Below are 15,905 nucleotides of genomic sequence, written 5' to 3'. Positions count from 1 at the left end.
TCTCTTTGGTGAATACTGATGCAAAGTACTTATTTAGCACCTCGCCCATTTTCTCTGGCTCCACACATAGATTCCCTTCCCTGTCTTGAGTGGGCCAACCCTTTCCCTGGTTACCCTCTTGCTCTTTATATATGTATAAAAAGCCTTGGGATTTTCCTTAATCCTGTTTGCCAATGACTTTTCATGATCCCTTTTAGCCCTCCTAACTCCTTGCTTAAGTTCCTTCCTACTGTCTTTATATTCCTCAAGTGCTTCGTCTGTTCCTAGCCTTCCAGCCCTTTCAAATGCTTCCTTTTTATTTTAGACTAGGCTAACAATATCCCGCGTTATCCAAGCTTCCCGAAACTTGCCAAACTTGTCTTTCTTCCTCACAGGAACATGCTGGTCCTGGATTCTAATCAGCTGACGTTTGAAAGACTCCCACATGTCAGATGTTGATTTACCCTCAAACAGCCACCCCCAATCTAAATTCTTCAGTTCCTGCCTAATATTGTTATAATTAGCCTTCCCCCAGTTTAGCACCTTCACCCAAGGACTACTCTTATCCTTATCCACAAGTACCTTAAAACTTATGGAATTATGGTCACTGCTCCCGAAATGCTCCCCCACTGAAACTTCGACCACCTGGCCGGGCTCATTTCCCAATACCAGGTCCAGAATGGCCCCATCCCTAGTTGGACTATCTACATACTGTTTCAAGAAGCCCTCCTGGATGCTCCTCACAAATTCTGCCCCATCCAAGCCCCTAGCACTAAGTGAGTCCCAGTCAATATAGGGGAAGTTAAAATCACCCACCACCACAACCCTGTTACCTTTACATCTTTCCAAAATCTGTCTACATATCTGCTCCTCTACCTCCTGCTGGCTGTTGGGAGGCCTGTAGTAAACCCCCAACATCGTGACTGCACCCTTCCTATTCCTGAGCTCCACCCATATTGCCTCGCTGCATGACCCCTCTGAGGTGTCCTCCCGCAGTACAGCTGTGATATTCTCCTTAACCAGTAATGCAACTCCCCCACCCCTTTTACATCCCCCTCTATCCCGCCTGAAGCTTCTAAAGCCTGGAACACTTTGCTGCCAATCCTGCCCTTCCCTCAACGAAGTCTCTGTAATAGCCACTCACCAAGAGTCACACAACCTCCTGGGAGAGATAACAGTTAGTTCTTACATTTCAACAGTGACTACACTTCAAACATACTTACTCACTGGCTATAAAGCGCTTTGAGAGGCAGAAGAAATTAAATGACTCCATCAGATCTGGATAGGGCCTTGTGTTAGTGTAAATATTTAAGCCAGTCAATATTGGTGTTACGCCCAGGTGAGAAGGGGTCTAGGGGTTCCCTCTCAGCCTTTGCCTGGTTTAACCGTAACAGGGTTTAATTTTAGAAACACCATGTTTTTAGCTCCCCCTCAGTGAATCCTTGTTCACTGCTCCAATTATAAGGCAAAGAAATCAGACAGGTTTCCTTAGATTTAAACAAGAAAAGTAGAGGTTTATTAATCTTAAACTCTAATCTGGTTAACGACTGCAAATATGCGACGTGACCACACTAGCATGCATACGTGATAAACACACGTGCAGATAGAGACAGAAAAAGTAGAAAGGAATAAAAGGGAAAAGTCCTTATAATTACAGTCCTTTGAGTTCAATGTGGAGTCTTTGGTTTGCCGGTAAGACCTGCTGTTCGTTGGGGCCCAGTTCATGCTTCAACTTGTTTCAGAGTCTTTTCTCTCTTGAGGTTTACGTGTCTTCCATGGGTCCGGTGGCTTGGGAGAAAGTGAGAGAGAGACAGCCAGGAGAGAGGCTTCCTTGTTTCAGCTTCAGTTGCAAACTGCCCTCTGTTCCTCTCTGTGTGGCACAATTCAATTCCAAGTTGGCCAGCAGGTCAGTCATGTGACTTATTTGCTTAACCACTCCTGCGTTTGTGGATTGTATCATCTTAGCAGACCCTGGAATGCGCTTCCTTAAACCTCCAATGTCTGGTGATCAAAATCCATTTCGGTTAATAGGACCAGGGAGTAGTCCTTTGTCTCCACAAGCATTGTCTCTTAGTATGCAAATGTCCTCCAGTCAAAGGTCTGGTGATCTCTTTAACAAGCCATCTCTTCACTCCAGCAACAGTTTAAAATCAATGTTCATATGACAAAATTAATATGCCTTATTCTTGGCAGGTGGGGGTCTGCATGATACCTCCACACCCAGCGGAATTAAATGCGATTTTTTTTTTGAAAAGAGCATTTCATTAAAAGGGGCTAGAGAGAAGATAAGGACAGGAAAACACACATGCATCTCTCTCATTCATTCAGAACCCTATCAATTGTTACAGGCTGTCTGTTCTTGGCAGCAGTGCTGCTTTAAACGGCCCTTTTTGGCATCCCAATAAACGTGATTTTTGGGGAAGTTTTTTCGGTTTGCACATTTCCATGACTGCCTAGGGTCTCTTTGGTCTTGTTGAGGTCTGCAGGGGGAGGGTCATATTTAATTAGCCCTAGGTTGAAGTTTTGCTCAGGGGCGGCGGCAGTTCCACTCCAAACTCTCTTTCAGTATATTGATGAGTCACGCATGGGCTTTTCACCTCAGGGAATGGCTGGTTCTCTTTTGTCCTGACTGTGGGGTAAGATTCTTTGCCTATCTTCTCTTTGTCCTCTGGGACACTACTGCTTGCAGGTATTTGTCCAGATTCTGCTGCACTCCCCTGCGGCACTTTGACGAGATGAGGCATCACCCTCACAGTTTCTCTGCCCTATTGAGGACTTTCTTTGTCTCTGCAGGTTGCTGTAAATGCTGTTTGCAACTCTGGTGGGGTGCTTCTATTGTCTGCAATTACATAGGAGGATGTGGCGTCTAACTTTTCAAATATTTCAGGGTTGGCTGACCGGACAGTAGGAGTGGCCATTTGGGATTCTTCCCGACCTTCCTTTAACCTGCCCTCTTGGTCCCTTTTTCCCCTTTTCTGTCTAACCCTTTGGCAGCCATGTGCCTGTCTGTCCCCTTTTGTTCTCGGCGGGGGTCCCTTACAGTTCACCAGTCCTCTGCTGGAGGGTCCTCCAAACACCAATGCAGGACTTAGGGGTGCAGTTTTCACTGTAGGTTGAGGTTTTCCCTCAACTTGGCACATGTGGCAACTCCTACAGTACTCCACCACATCTTTGTGGAGTTTTGGCCAGTGAAACTGCTGTCTTATGCGGGCTTTGGTTTTTCGTATACTGACCTGTACAGCCATTGCAATCCCATGGGCCATTCTTAATATTTCTCTCCGGTACCTCTGCAGCACCACTAACTGGTGAACCACTGTCCACTCCTTACTCTCAGGTCTGTGAGGAGAACTCCATTTCCTCATCAGTACCTCATTCTTTAAATAGTAGCAATTAGGGACTCCCTCTGCTTCACTTTCAGACTGGGCAGCCTGTGGTAACTCTCTCAATGCTGGGTCAGCTCGCTGAGCCTCAGCTAGGGAAAATCCATTTAATTCATTCCTTGGGACTTCTAATTTTCCAAAGAAGGTCTCGGACAGACAGGCCTCATCTGCCTGCAGTGCCAATTGAGTCTCCTCTGGGGGAGCTGGTTTGATCTTGGCCTGATTCATTCCACATTCAGGGAAACTGCAGGGGACCGTCTCCTGCCACTGCCCTGTTTCTCTGACCTCCTGCGGTCTCTCTTTCACGACTGGGGAAGCTACCATTTTCATTCCCGCCAGATCATTACCTAGGAGCAGGTCAACCCTGTCCACAGGCAAACTAGGGACAATCCCTATGGTCACCGGTCCCGAAACTAGGTTGCACTCCAAATGCACCCGGTGTAAAGGTATCGGCATACACTGTCCTCCAATACCATTCATCACCATTCTGGTGTTCACTGCACTCTGGGGGAAAGGTCAGGCCTTTTCCCAGAAAAAGGGATCTAGTGGCCCATGTGTCCCTGAGGATTACTATGGGCTTGCTTGCCCCACTCAAGGGGTATGGGGTTACTCTCCTTTCAGACACAAAACCCTGACATCCTTCAGGAATCCTATTAAATTTTCCTGCACTTGCAGCATTAAGCTTCCTGGGTCTCACTCTTGCTGCAATTAAAGCCACAGCTGTGCTTTCCATCAGGGTCCTTTCTCCTTCACTGAGCAGGTGTGCCCTGATTAACCCTACAGGTTTTCCCTTTAGTTTCCAGCTATCAGCTCTTAGAGGCCCTGCTTTATTACAATGGAAGCACACAGCTCTCTGGGTCTCACTCTGGCTTGCAGCACCTTCTTTTTGGCTGGAGGAGGACCCCTTGCGTCTCCTGCTTTTCTTTCTCTCCCAGGACTGCTTGTGCTTCTATCACCTTCCCACCCTTTGCCCTTTTCGGATTTGTGGGGGTGATTAAGAAAGGTTTGCCCCGGGAAACCGACTTCTAAATGACAGCACCTCATTGGTCGGGACTCCTGCCTTCTAGGTTCTATGAACCTTTTGTCCCTCTACATGTGTCTTTATGGAGAGTGGGAGAGAGTTTTTAAATTCCTCTAATAAAATTAGTCCCATGAGATTTTCATAGCTGAGCTGTACTTTAAGAGCTCTCAGCCACTGGTCAAAAGGCAGCTGCTTATTTCTCTCAAACTCCAGGTAAGTTTGAGCAGTGTGCTTCTTGAGGGTTCTAAACTTTTGACGATAGGCTTCCAGTATGAACTCATATGCCCTGAGGATAGCATTTTTGGTCAGTTCTTAATTTGATGAACTCTCATCTGGCAACATGGAATAAATCTCATGGGCTTTTCCTACTAATTTGCGCTGTAACAGCCTCAGCTGGTCACTTTAACTGCCTAGCCAGTTTTTCAAAAGACACAAAAAACACTTCCACGTCTCCCTCATTGAATTTTGGGATCAGTTGGGAGAGTTTTAACAATTCTGTACCCAACTCTGAATTACGCTCCTCCATATTGGCAATGCTTTCACTGGGGTTACTCTGTCACATCCTAGTTAACTCAAGTCCTCTCAACTCTCTTTCTTTGCATTCTTTCTGGAAGGTTCTTTCTCTTTCTCTCTCCTGTCTCTCTTTCTTTCTCCTCTCTTGCTTTCTCTTCTCTTTTTCTTCACATACCTTCTGGAAGGTTTTCTTTCTCTCTCTCTCTCCTGTCTCTCTCTTTTTCTCTTTCCTCAAATTTAATTTTCCTCTGTGCCAATTGTATCTTTGCTAACAATACCCTGTCAGAGTCTACTTCTAACCATGTTTCTGCTTCTTCAGATTCAAGGGAAAAATGGTTGGCCACTAGTCTTAGGAGTTCAGACTTCCTAGCCTTGGCACGGACAGTGATCCCACACTGCTCAGCCTATTTCCTCAATTCCTCCATAGACAGTGCTTTTAACTTCACCCTGGCGTGGGAGCTACTAGCTTCATTCACAGACATGTCAGTATTCTCGCATACACAAACACAAGAAAACCTGTATTGAAATCTTTTCTCTTTTGTTTGGGATCAATTTGACTTCCCACTTCCAATTTCTCATTTGTCTGTGGGTCAAACCCAGGACGCAAGCCCCCAAATTTCTGTTATGACCAGGTGAGAAGAGGTCTAGGGGTTCCCTCTCAGCCTTTGCTTGATTTAACCGTAATTGGGTTTAATTTTAGTAACACCATGTTTTTAGCTCCCCCTCTGAATCCTTGTTCACTGCTCCAATTGTAAGGCTAAAGAAATCAGACAGGTTTCCTTAGATTTAAACAAGAAAGGTAGAAGTTTATTCATCTTAAACTCTAATCTGATTAACGACTACGAATATGCGACACAACCATGCTAGCATGCCTAAGCGATAAACACACACGCTGATAGAGACAGGAAAAGTAGAAAAGAATAAAGGGGAAAGATTTGAGGCAATATCGAGATTTAAATTACAGTCCTTTGAGTCCAATGCGGAGTCTTGGGTTGCCGGTAAGGCCTGCTGTTCGTTGGAGCCCAGTTCATGCTTCAACTTGTTTCGATGTCGGAGTCTTTTCTCTCTTGAGGTTTACAGATCTTCTGTGGGTCCGGTGGCTTGGGAGAAAGCGAGAGACAGACAAATTAATATGCCTCATTCTTGGCAGGTGGGGGTCTGCATGACAATTAGAGACAAAAAATAATTTTTTATCTTGAACCTTTATAAAATAAAATATGATTCCATTGTTGCTTTTGATGACTGTGTGCTGATTTTGTTTCTGTTATTGTTCTCAAGCATTTATATCTCCACTAACCAATTAAACTTGAAAACCAAGTGTAGTTTCATAAGGCATACTGCCATGGTAAGGTGTGGGATTTCAGCTCTACACCTCAATCTTATCATACCTGAGCTGAGGACAATTCACAGCTTTACTCAGCTCAGATAACACAATCATTCAACACTCGATGGGTGCATGTGTAGGCACATATAAAATGGGCATCCCTCTGAATGCCATGATGGAATTCCTCTCTTCTCCAGGAGGAGTAGTTTGGTAGAACACAGTGCTGGTGAAAGTAGGAAGGTGCGCAGTGTATGTTTGGATCCTGGCAGGGGTCTGGATTCAATTGTGTGTAACTTCCCAGTCTGTCAAGTACAGATGACTTGAAAGGATACCTGGCTTTAGGTGATATTCTTCATGTCACCAAAAAAATACTCTTTGGCCTATTGAGGAAAAATAAAATCCCAAAAGTTTGTATTTCAGTAATGTCAAATATCCAGTCTGGGTTCACAGTTCAGTCCCAGTTTTTACACCATCATTCCCATTATGGACAGTGTAAATGTTCCCTTTAAATTACAAGTTTTTTAATACAACTCACAGATAAACTTCCCCTTTTTGGTGCAGTAGCACCAACAGCCTCCAGCTGAATTGCTGCAGTGCATATAGTCACATCTACAATTTCCACATGGCCTCCTCCAATTGCAGTACAGAACAGGGTTCAGGTAAAGGATGTCCCTGCTTAGTAAAGAAGCCCCTGTTTTTCCCCATACAAAAATGGGCAATGGTTACTACCAGGCACCTAGAACAATAAACTCCACTGGAGCTGATATAGTCACAATGCAAGACCTGAGAAACAATATGAACCCATACAGAATAAATGGACTTCCGAGAAAGAACAGCTCCCCCTTGTGAGTGATTTTTAACAGAGCAATGATACCTTCGGCCTGGACTCAAAATCCAAACTTTGCTCTCTTGCGCCAAGATCTCTAGATTTGTGTGTTCATCTCACTTGGCTCACTATTACAAAGTGCTTACAGCACAGAAACAGGCCATTGAGCCCAACAGGTCCATGCTGGTGCGTATGCTCCATATGAGCCTCCTCCCACACTGGGCCGAATTGCTTGTTTCTGTGCTGTGAATTCTATGTAAATGCAAAAAAAAACATATAATCTGCCCCAGAGACTCATGTGCTGCACTGAGTTTACAATGTGTCCCTCGTAGTTACACTGTTTTGGAGATCATAGTCAATGCACTAACAGGATTTTGGACCCAGATCCCTGGATTGTTTCTTGTGTACTCTTATTCAGGGGCCATTGTGTAATATGAGGAAATCACTAATGAAAGATTAATTCACATCTGATAAATTGATTTTAGAGAACTGGTGGTTGCTGCTCAGTTGCAGGCAGAGGAAGTACTATTATCAGAATAAAACCTTTTTTGCCTCTTGCAGGATTTCAAACACTGAAAGCTTTGGAGACTGGACAGTGCAGTGAAGCAGCTCCCGTTTAGATCTCCAGACACTGAGTTGAACTCAATCCCAGACTGAACTCTCCCGCACCACCCCACTACCATCACTCCCCGCATCCCCCCGACCCCCAACTGTTACAGCCACAGTGTTTTCAACAGCCAAGGCCCGAAGCTCTGGAATTCGGTCCCAAAACATCGCTGCCTCTCTCCTTCTCTTTCCTCCTTTAAGACACTCCTTGTAACCTAATTCTTTGACCAAGCTTTTGGTCACCTATCCCAGTATCCCCATATGTGGTTCAATGTCAAATTTTGTTTGATAACGCTCATGTGAATTGTCATGGGATGGTTTACTATATTGAAGGCACTATATAAATACAAGTTGTTGTTGTTGTAAGAGAAATGGATTTCACAGCTGGCAACATTCTGAGGTTAACATTAAAATATATTGCTGAGGTTTATCAGAAGAAGCTTCACTCTCCAACCTCTGGTGTACCTGTCTGGGAGTGTTTGATGGGACATTGTAGAGGGAGCTTTACTCTGCATTTAACCTGTGCTGTATCTGCCCTAGGACTATTTGATGGAACAGTGCAAGAGGGAGTTTTACTTTGTATTTAAACCATGCTGTACCTACTCGAGGAGTGTTTGATGGGACAGTGTAGAAGGAGCTTTACTCTGTATCTAGCTGTGCTGTTCTTGTCTTGGAAGAATTTAATGGCACAGTTCAAAGAGACCTTTATTTTGTATCTAACCAGTGCTGTACCTGCCCTGGGAGAATTTGAAGGGATAGTGAGGAGGAGCTTTAATCTGTATCTAAGCCATACTGTACCTGACTTGGGAGTGTTTGATGGGATATTTTAAAGGCATCTGTACTCTGTATTTAGCTTGTACTGTATCTGTCCTAGGAGGATTGCATGGGACAGTGTAAAGAGAGCTTTACTCAGTATTTAACCTGACAGCTCCTCTGTATCAGTGAGACGCCCCTTACTTCAGATTCATAGAGTCATTACAGCACAGAAGGAGGCCATTTGGCCCATCATGTCCATGGCCAGCTCTCTGGAGAGCAATCCAGTCAGTCCCATTCCCCCAGTCTCTCCCCGTAGACATGCAAGTTCCCTCAAGTGCCCATCAGATTTCCTTTTGAAATCATTGATTGTCTCTGCTTCCACCAACCCCCCCACACACCACCCCCTCCGAATGCATTGAGTTCCAGGTTATTACCACTTGCTGCATAAAAAGGATCTTCCTCACATCCCCCCTGCATCTCCTTGACATTGATTTTCTGCTGCCTTTATATATAATTTAAAGAAATCTTTCCAGGACAGACGTGTTCAGACAAGGTGTGTTTTGTGCATTAGATAATTTATAACTGGAGATTACCTGAGTCAACAGATGGAGATTCACTTCCATTGACCTGGCCAGACAATCAGTTCCCTTTCCTTTTTAAACTAGTGAGTGATGATTGCTGGTTGCTGTCAGAGCAGGTGAACTCTTGGGACTAGATTTTTAAAGCTCGCGAGGGGTGGGAGCGGGAGCAGACGCGGTTTAAAGATCGCATTCGCGGATGTTGGCACTGAGTCCCCACCCCACCCCCCCCGAAATGTAAAGCCCTTTTAAAGGGACGCCGGGAGGGAGAAAATGGCAAACTCACACGCTACCTAGTAAGTGCCTGTTGAGCTCATTGAAAAACTCATTAACAAGCTTATCAGCAACTGTTTACAATCTTCAAAGGAAAGGCACGGGGAAAATGCCATGTCTGGAACTCGGCAGGTTGTATAAGTCATGAACCATTTGGAGGGTCACGAGGGCTATGGGAAGGGCTGATTAAAATAATGCAGAGGCGCAAAATAAAGTTCAGCTGCACCAGAAGTGCCACAGACTAGCCATTGCTGGAGCTAAGGACGCTTTTGTCAATGTTACGTGGTAGGAATCCGGCGAGGGGCATGAGACTGCTGGCCATCACTTGGGCAGCTGGAGTTGGCAGGGGAAAGCCTTGTGAGTGAACGTGCACCAGCTAAGGGAGGTCAGATGAGAATAGGCTACTCTGACATTGGACAGACCAGCCAGGATGAGCTTCAACAGATGCAACCTTGTGGACAGCAGGAGAACAGAGCAGCACAGTGGGGGTCTGCAAGGAGAAGAAGGCGCTACCAAAGACACCGGATCTACCTTCCAAGAGTCAACTAATTGTAAATGACAGAGCGCCAATGCCGTAGGAGGCTACGCCTCTCCCAGCAGATGGTCTCTGAACTGCATGCTCAACCTACAATGACCTGAGACCTCGCAGCCCCCATGGCAGTCCCTTAACCTTCAGCCATCAAGGTCAATGTCGCCCTAAGCGTCTATGCAACCAGGTCGTTCCAGGGATCAGCTGCGGACATAGGTGGCATCTCGCAGGTGGCAGATCAAGGATGCCATATTCAGGAGGGCGGAGGAATACATCCACTTTGACAAAGATGGGCCAGAGCAGAGGGCTTTGGGCTTTGCTGCCGTCAATGGATTTCCTCAGGCACCCATGTAGCCATGAAGGCACCAACAGACCAGCCTATCAGATTCCTACATAGAAAGGGCTACCACTCATTGAATGTCCAGCTGGTCTGTGATTACAGGAAGGGAATCTTGCAGGTCTACGCCCAGTTGCCGGGCAGCTGTCCTGACTCCTAAATCTTGCAAGAGTCCCAGGTGCCACACTTCAGGCCCGTATCCATTCTCTGTGGGTGGCTGCTTGGGGATAGGATTTTTAGCATTCTGCTATTCACATCTCCTCGAGACACATCTTTTGTTTCTTTACTTGTCCCCTTACCACTCTCTTTGGCCTTGCACCACCAACTCTTTTTTTTGTCATTTAATCTTTCAACCTATGACAAACTTTCCCTTTTGTTCTTCCCACGGTCCCCCCTTTCACTTGCTTAAAACCTATCACATTTCTAACTTTTCACAGTTCTAATGAAAGGTCATTGGTCTGAAACGTTAACTCTGTTTGCATCTCTGCAGATGCTGCCTGAGCTGCTGAGTATTTCCAGCATTTTCTGTTTTTATATCAGTTATTTATAGTGTTGCTCTGCCTTTTACACAATAGCCAGTACATTTATATTTGAAATAATGCGCAATAAATTACACTTTTGGCTACTTTCTTTGAATAAAACATCTCAATAGATGTTTACAAGAGATGGTGGCCAAGCAAGAAGTCACAAAAGTCTCAGCCATTGCTCCACTCTTGCTTATGTGTCAGAAGGTTGTGGATTCACTTCCCACTCTCGATACTTGAGCACAAAATCTAGGTTGACATTTCAGTGCAGTACTGAGGGAATGCCACACTGTCTGAGGTGCCATCTTTCTGCTGGAAAATGTTGCAGGATGAGAATAGAGCAAAGACAGGAAAGTATCAAGGAAGGAACATAGGAACAATAATAGATCCTTAAGCCCATTACACCGTTAAATTAGATCATAGCTCATCTGCATCTTAACTCCATCTGCCCATCTTGGTTCCACCATTCTCAATACCCTTACCGGAAAAATCTCATCAGTCTCAGTTTTGAAATTTTCAGTTGACCCCCAACCTCCAGTTTTTTGGGGTAGAGTATTCCAGAATTCCATGAGCCTTTGTACTTCCTGGTATCACCCTTGAACTGCCGAACTTTTATTTTAGCGTAATACCCCTTTGTTGTCGACTTCACTACCAGAGGAAATGGTTTCTGTCTATCTTCCCCATCAACTCCTTTGGCGATGAGTATGTGGATTTTTAGCTTAAATGTGCTGAGGAACGAGATGCTTGTGGAGGCGGCCAAAGACAGGCTGGAACGGTTATGTGAGACCCAAGAAAATGGCACTAGATTAAGGGCTGATTTGGGACTCCCGAAAGTGTAGCAATCAGCTTGAAGAGTTTTGACATGGTGGGATGGAGGGGAGGAGTCTGCTGCTCAATAAGCTAATGCTTGGCTGATTTGTTGTGGATTTGTAATACAACGTGCCTCAAACAGATACTGTATTGATAAATGATTTAGAGGAAAATGTAGCTGGTCTGATTGGTAAGTTTGCAGACGAAACAAAGGTTGGTGGAGTTGCGGATAATGTTGAGGATTGTCAGTGGATACAGCAGGATATAGATCGGTTGGAGACTTGGGCGGAGAGATGGCAGATGGAGTTTAATCCAGACAAATGTGAGGTAATGCATTTTGGAAGGTTTAATGCAGGTGGGAGGTATACAGTAAATGGCAGAACCCTTAGGAGTATTGACAGGCAGAGAGATCTGGGCGTACAGGTCCACAGGTCACTGAAAGTGGCAACGCAGGTGGATAAGGTAGTCAAGAAGGCATACGGCATGCTTGCCTTCATCGGTCGGGGCATAGAGTATAAAAATTGGCAAGTCATGTTGCAGCTGTACAGAACCTTAGTTAGGCCACACTTAGAATATTGCGTGCAATTCTGGTCGCCACACTACCAGAAGGACGTGGAGGCTTTGGAGAGTGTACAGAGGAGGTTTACCAGGATGTTGCATGGTCTGGAGGGCATTAGCTATGAGGAGAGTTTGTAAAAACTCGGATTGTTTTCACTGGAACAACGGAGGTGGAGGGGCGACATGATAGAGGTTTACAAAGTTATGAGCGGCATGGACAGAGTGGATAGTCTGAAGCTTTTTCCCAGGGTGGAAGAGTCAGTTACTAGGGGACATAGATTTAAGGTGCGAGGGGCAAAGTTTAGAGGGGATGTACGAGGCAAGTTTTTTACACAGAGGGTGGTGAGTGCCTGGAACTTGCTGCCCGGGGAGGTGGTGGAAGCAGATACGATAGCGACGTTTAAGAGACATCTTGACAAATATATGAATAGGAAGGGAATAGAGGGATATGGGCCCCGGAAGTGCAGAAGGTGTTAGTTTCGGCAGGCATCAAGATTGGCGCAGGCTTGGAGGGCCGAATGGCCTGTTCCTGTGCTGTACTGTTCTTTGTTCTTTGTTTGTTCTTTGTATAAAGGATAGAACATAGAAAATTGGAGCAGGAGTAGGTCGTTCGGCCTTTCGGGCCTGCTCCACTATTCAAAAATGATCATGGATGATCGTCTAATTCAGTACCCTGTTCCCGCTTTCTCCCCATATCCCTTGATCCCTTTGGCACTAAGAAATATATCTATCTCCTTCTTGAATATATTTAATGACTTGGCCTCCACTGCCTTCTGTGGTAAAGAATTCCACAGGTTCACCACCCTCTGAGTGAAGAAATTTCTCCTCATTTTGGTTCTAAATGGCATACCCTGTATCCTGAGATTGTGGACCCCTGGTTTTGGACTTCCCAGCCATCAGGAACATCCTCCCTGCATCTAGTCTGTTTAGTCCTGTTAGAATTTTATAGGTTTCTATGAGATCTCCTGGCATTCTTCTAAACTCCAGTGAATATAGGCCTAGTCGACCCAACCTCTCCTCATACGTCAATCCTGCCATCAGCAATCAGCCTAGTAAATCTTCTTTGCACTCCCTCCATGGCAAGAACATCCTCCCTCAGATAAGGAGACCAAAACTGCACACAATACTCCAGGTGTGGTCTCACCAAAGCCCTGTCTAACTGCAGTAAGACATCCTTGCTCCTGTACTCAAATCCTCTTGCAATGAAGGCCAACATACCATTCGCCTTCCTAACTGCTTGCGGCACCTGAATACTTGCTTTCAGCAACTGGTGTACAAGGACACCGAGGTCTCGTTGCACCTCCCCCTTTCCCAATCTAACACTATTCAGATAATAATCTGCCTTTCTGTTTTTACAACCAAAGTGGATAACCTCACATTTATCCATGTTATACTGCATCTGCTATGCCTTTCCCCATCACCCACCCATAGGAACTGCGCTCATATATCTATAGTGGAATTAGATGAGAAGTAACTTGATACAATATTGCTGAGTGGCCAAAAGAACGGCACTGAAGTTTGGGAGTTCTGTGAAGATCTAAAAACATAGAAATAGGAGCAGAATCAGATCATATGGTCCCTCGAGTCTGCTCTGACATTCAATACGATCATGGCTTATTTTCTGCCTCAACTTCACTTTCCTGCTTGCTCCCCATATCTCTTGATTCCCTGAGAGACCAAAAATCTGTGTATCTCAGCCTTAAATATAATTAATGATGGAGCATCCACAACCCTCTGGGGTAGATAATTCCAAAGTGAGAAAATTTCTCTTCATCCCAGACCTAAATGATCGGTCCCTTATCCTGAGACTGTGCCCCTGTGTTCTAGATTCCCCAGCCAGGGGAAACAACCTCTCAATATCTACCCTGTCAAACCCCTCTAGAATCTTGTATGTTTCAATGGGATCACCATTGATTCTTCTAAACTCTAGAGAGTATCAGCTCGATTTACCAGCCTGTCATCATAGGACAACCCTCTCATCCCAGAAACCAACCTAGTGAACCTTTGCTGTACCAGCTTCAATGTAAGTATATACTTCCTTAGATATGGAGACCAAAACTGCACACAATACTCCAGGTGTGGTCTCACCAAAGCCCTATACAATTGTAGAAAGACTTTCTTTTTCTTGTACTCCAATCCCCTTGCAATAAAGGCCAACATGCCATTTGCCTTCCTAATTACTTGCTGTACCAGCATGCTAGGTTTCTGTACACGTACACCTAAATCTCTCTGAACTTCAACATTTAAAAGTTTTACGCCTTTTAAAATTGTTCTGCTTTTCTATTCTTGCTACCAAAGTGAATAACCTCACACAATCCCACGTTATACACATCTGCCACCTTGTTGCCCGCTTACTTAACCTGTCTATATCTCTTTTCATACTTTTTTGTGCCTTCCTCCCACCTTACATTCCCAATTAGCTTTGTACCATCGGCAAACTTGGATGCATTAGTCTCGGTCTCTTTGTCTAAGTCAGGGTTGTCCAACATACGGCCCGCGGGCCAGGATACGGCCCGCCAAAGGTTTCCATCAGGCCACGGGTGTAAACCTTACAGGGGGCTATCCTCATCCTCGGGGGTCTATGAAAAGAGATGGGAAATTTCCCTTTATCTTCTTCTTGCAAACGGCCTTTTTAAAAACATCGTACTGCCAGTTTCACAGCTGAAAGCTGCTGAAGCAGGAATGAGCTTCCTAACTTTGACAGATTCAGGGTTTTCTGACTTTTTTAAAAGCCCGCCGGAAAGCCCCTTTTTTGTCTGTAAGATACATTTTTAATGCCTTTATCTTTCGAAATTTGCTCACCAGCCCCCCTGGGTCAAGCAAAAATCGTAATGCCGCCCTCTGTCCAAAAAGATTGTGGTCTTAGTCATTAACATAGATTGTAAATAACTAAGATCCTAGCACTGATTCTTGCGACACTCAACTAAATACAGCCTGCCAATTTGAAAATGCCCCATTTCCCTACCCTTTGCTTCCTGTCCGTCAACCAATCCTCCATCCATGCTAATATGTTATCCCCATCTCCATGAGCCCATCTTGCATATTAACCTTTTGTGTGACACTTTATCGAATGCCTTTTGGAAATCCAAATATATTACATCTATTGGCTCCCCTTTATCTACCCTACTAGTTATATCCTCAAAAAATTTGAATAACTTTGTCAAACACTATTTCCCTTTCGTAAAACTATGTTGACTGTTTGTTTATACTATGATTTTCTAAGTGCATTGTTATATCTTCCTTAATAATAGAATCAAGCATTTTCCTGACGATTGATGTCAGGCTCACTGGCCTGTAGTTCCCAGTTTTATCTCTCCTTCCTTTCTTGAATAGCGGTGTTACATTGGCTAACTTCCAATCCGCTGGGACCAATCTGGAATCTAGTGAATTTTGGAAAATCTTAACCAGTGCATCCGTTATCTCTGCAGCTACCTCTTTTGGAACACTAGGATATAGGCCATCAAGTTCCTCGGATTTGTTGGCTTTCAGTCCCTTAGGTTTCTCCAATGCTTTTTCTCTGCTGTTAGTTTGTCATTCACATTAACCCCTTGGTTACCCTCTATCCTGGTATGTAATTTGTGTCTTCTACTGTGAAAACAGACACAGAGGTAACAGTTGATGACTGGTTAGCCTTGCATGTAAGCGGGGGAAGCAAGCATGCAGAACAGGGAGATTTATAAAGATGTATCAAAAAAGCAATGCGACCAGCTATTTGATGAAGCTCAATTGAAAGATTTCACCAAAATGACCAGATTTATTATTTGATGTGTTACATTAAACAGAACATCGCTCCACAAAGCAGCACTTGCTGACCACTTTTCTAGTTTTTTTCTCATGAATGTTCTGTGCGATTTACCTGATTAGTCAACAACTCCATTTTTATTGTATCAA

At 44.6% G+C, this 15,905-nt stretch overlaps 2 protein-coding genes across 2 annotated transcripts in view; one reads left to right on the top strand and one right to left on the bottom strand.

The window, feature by feature from the left end:
* The window catches only part of LOC137350578 (nuclear receptor ROR-alpha A), a 1,041,882-nt gene that overhangs the window by 373,392 nt on the left and 652,585 nt on the right, over positions 1–15,905 (top strand). The window lies entirely within an intron of this gene.
* Positions 1,551–15,905, bottom strand: part of LOC137350468 (uncharacterized) — a 42,255-nt gene continuing 27,900 nt past the window's right edge. Inside the window, exon 2 of the mRNA XM_068015111.1 lies at positions 1,551–5,993. Coding sequence (XP_067871212.1) covers positions 2,745–3,845 — 1,101 coding nt within the window. The 5' untranslated portion in view covers positions 3,846–5,993 and the 3' untranslated portion in view covers positions 1,551–2,744. The remainder of the gene's footprint in view (positions 5,994–15,905) is intronic.

This window comes from Heterodontus francisci, chromosome 35 (assembly GCF_036365525.1).
Source record: "Heterodontus francisci isolate sHetFra1 chromosome 35, sHetFra1.hap1, whole genome shotgun sequence".
NCBI classification, from domain to species: domain Eukaryota; kingdom Metazoa; phylum Chordata; class Chondrichthyes; order Heterodontiformes; family Heterodontidae; genus Heterodontus; species Heterodontus francisci.
This window is presented reverse-complemented; position numbering and strand designations above follow the sequence as displayed.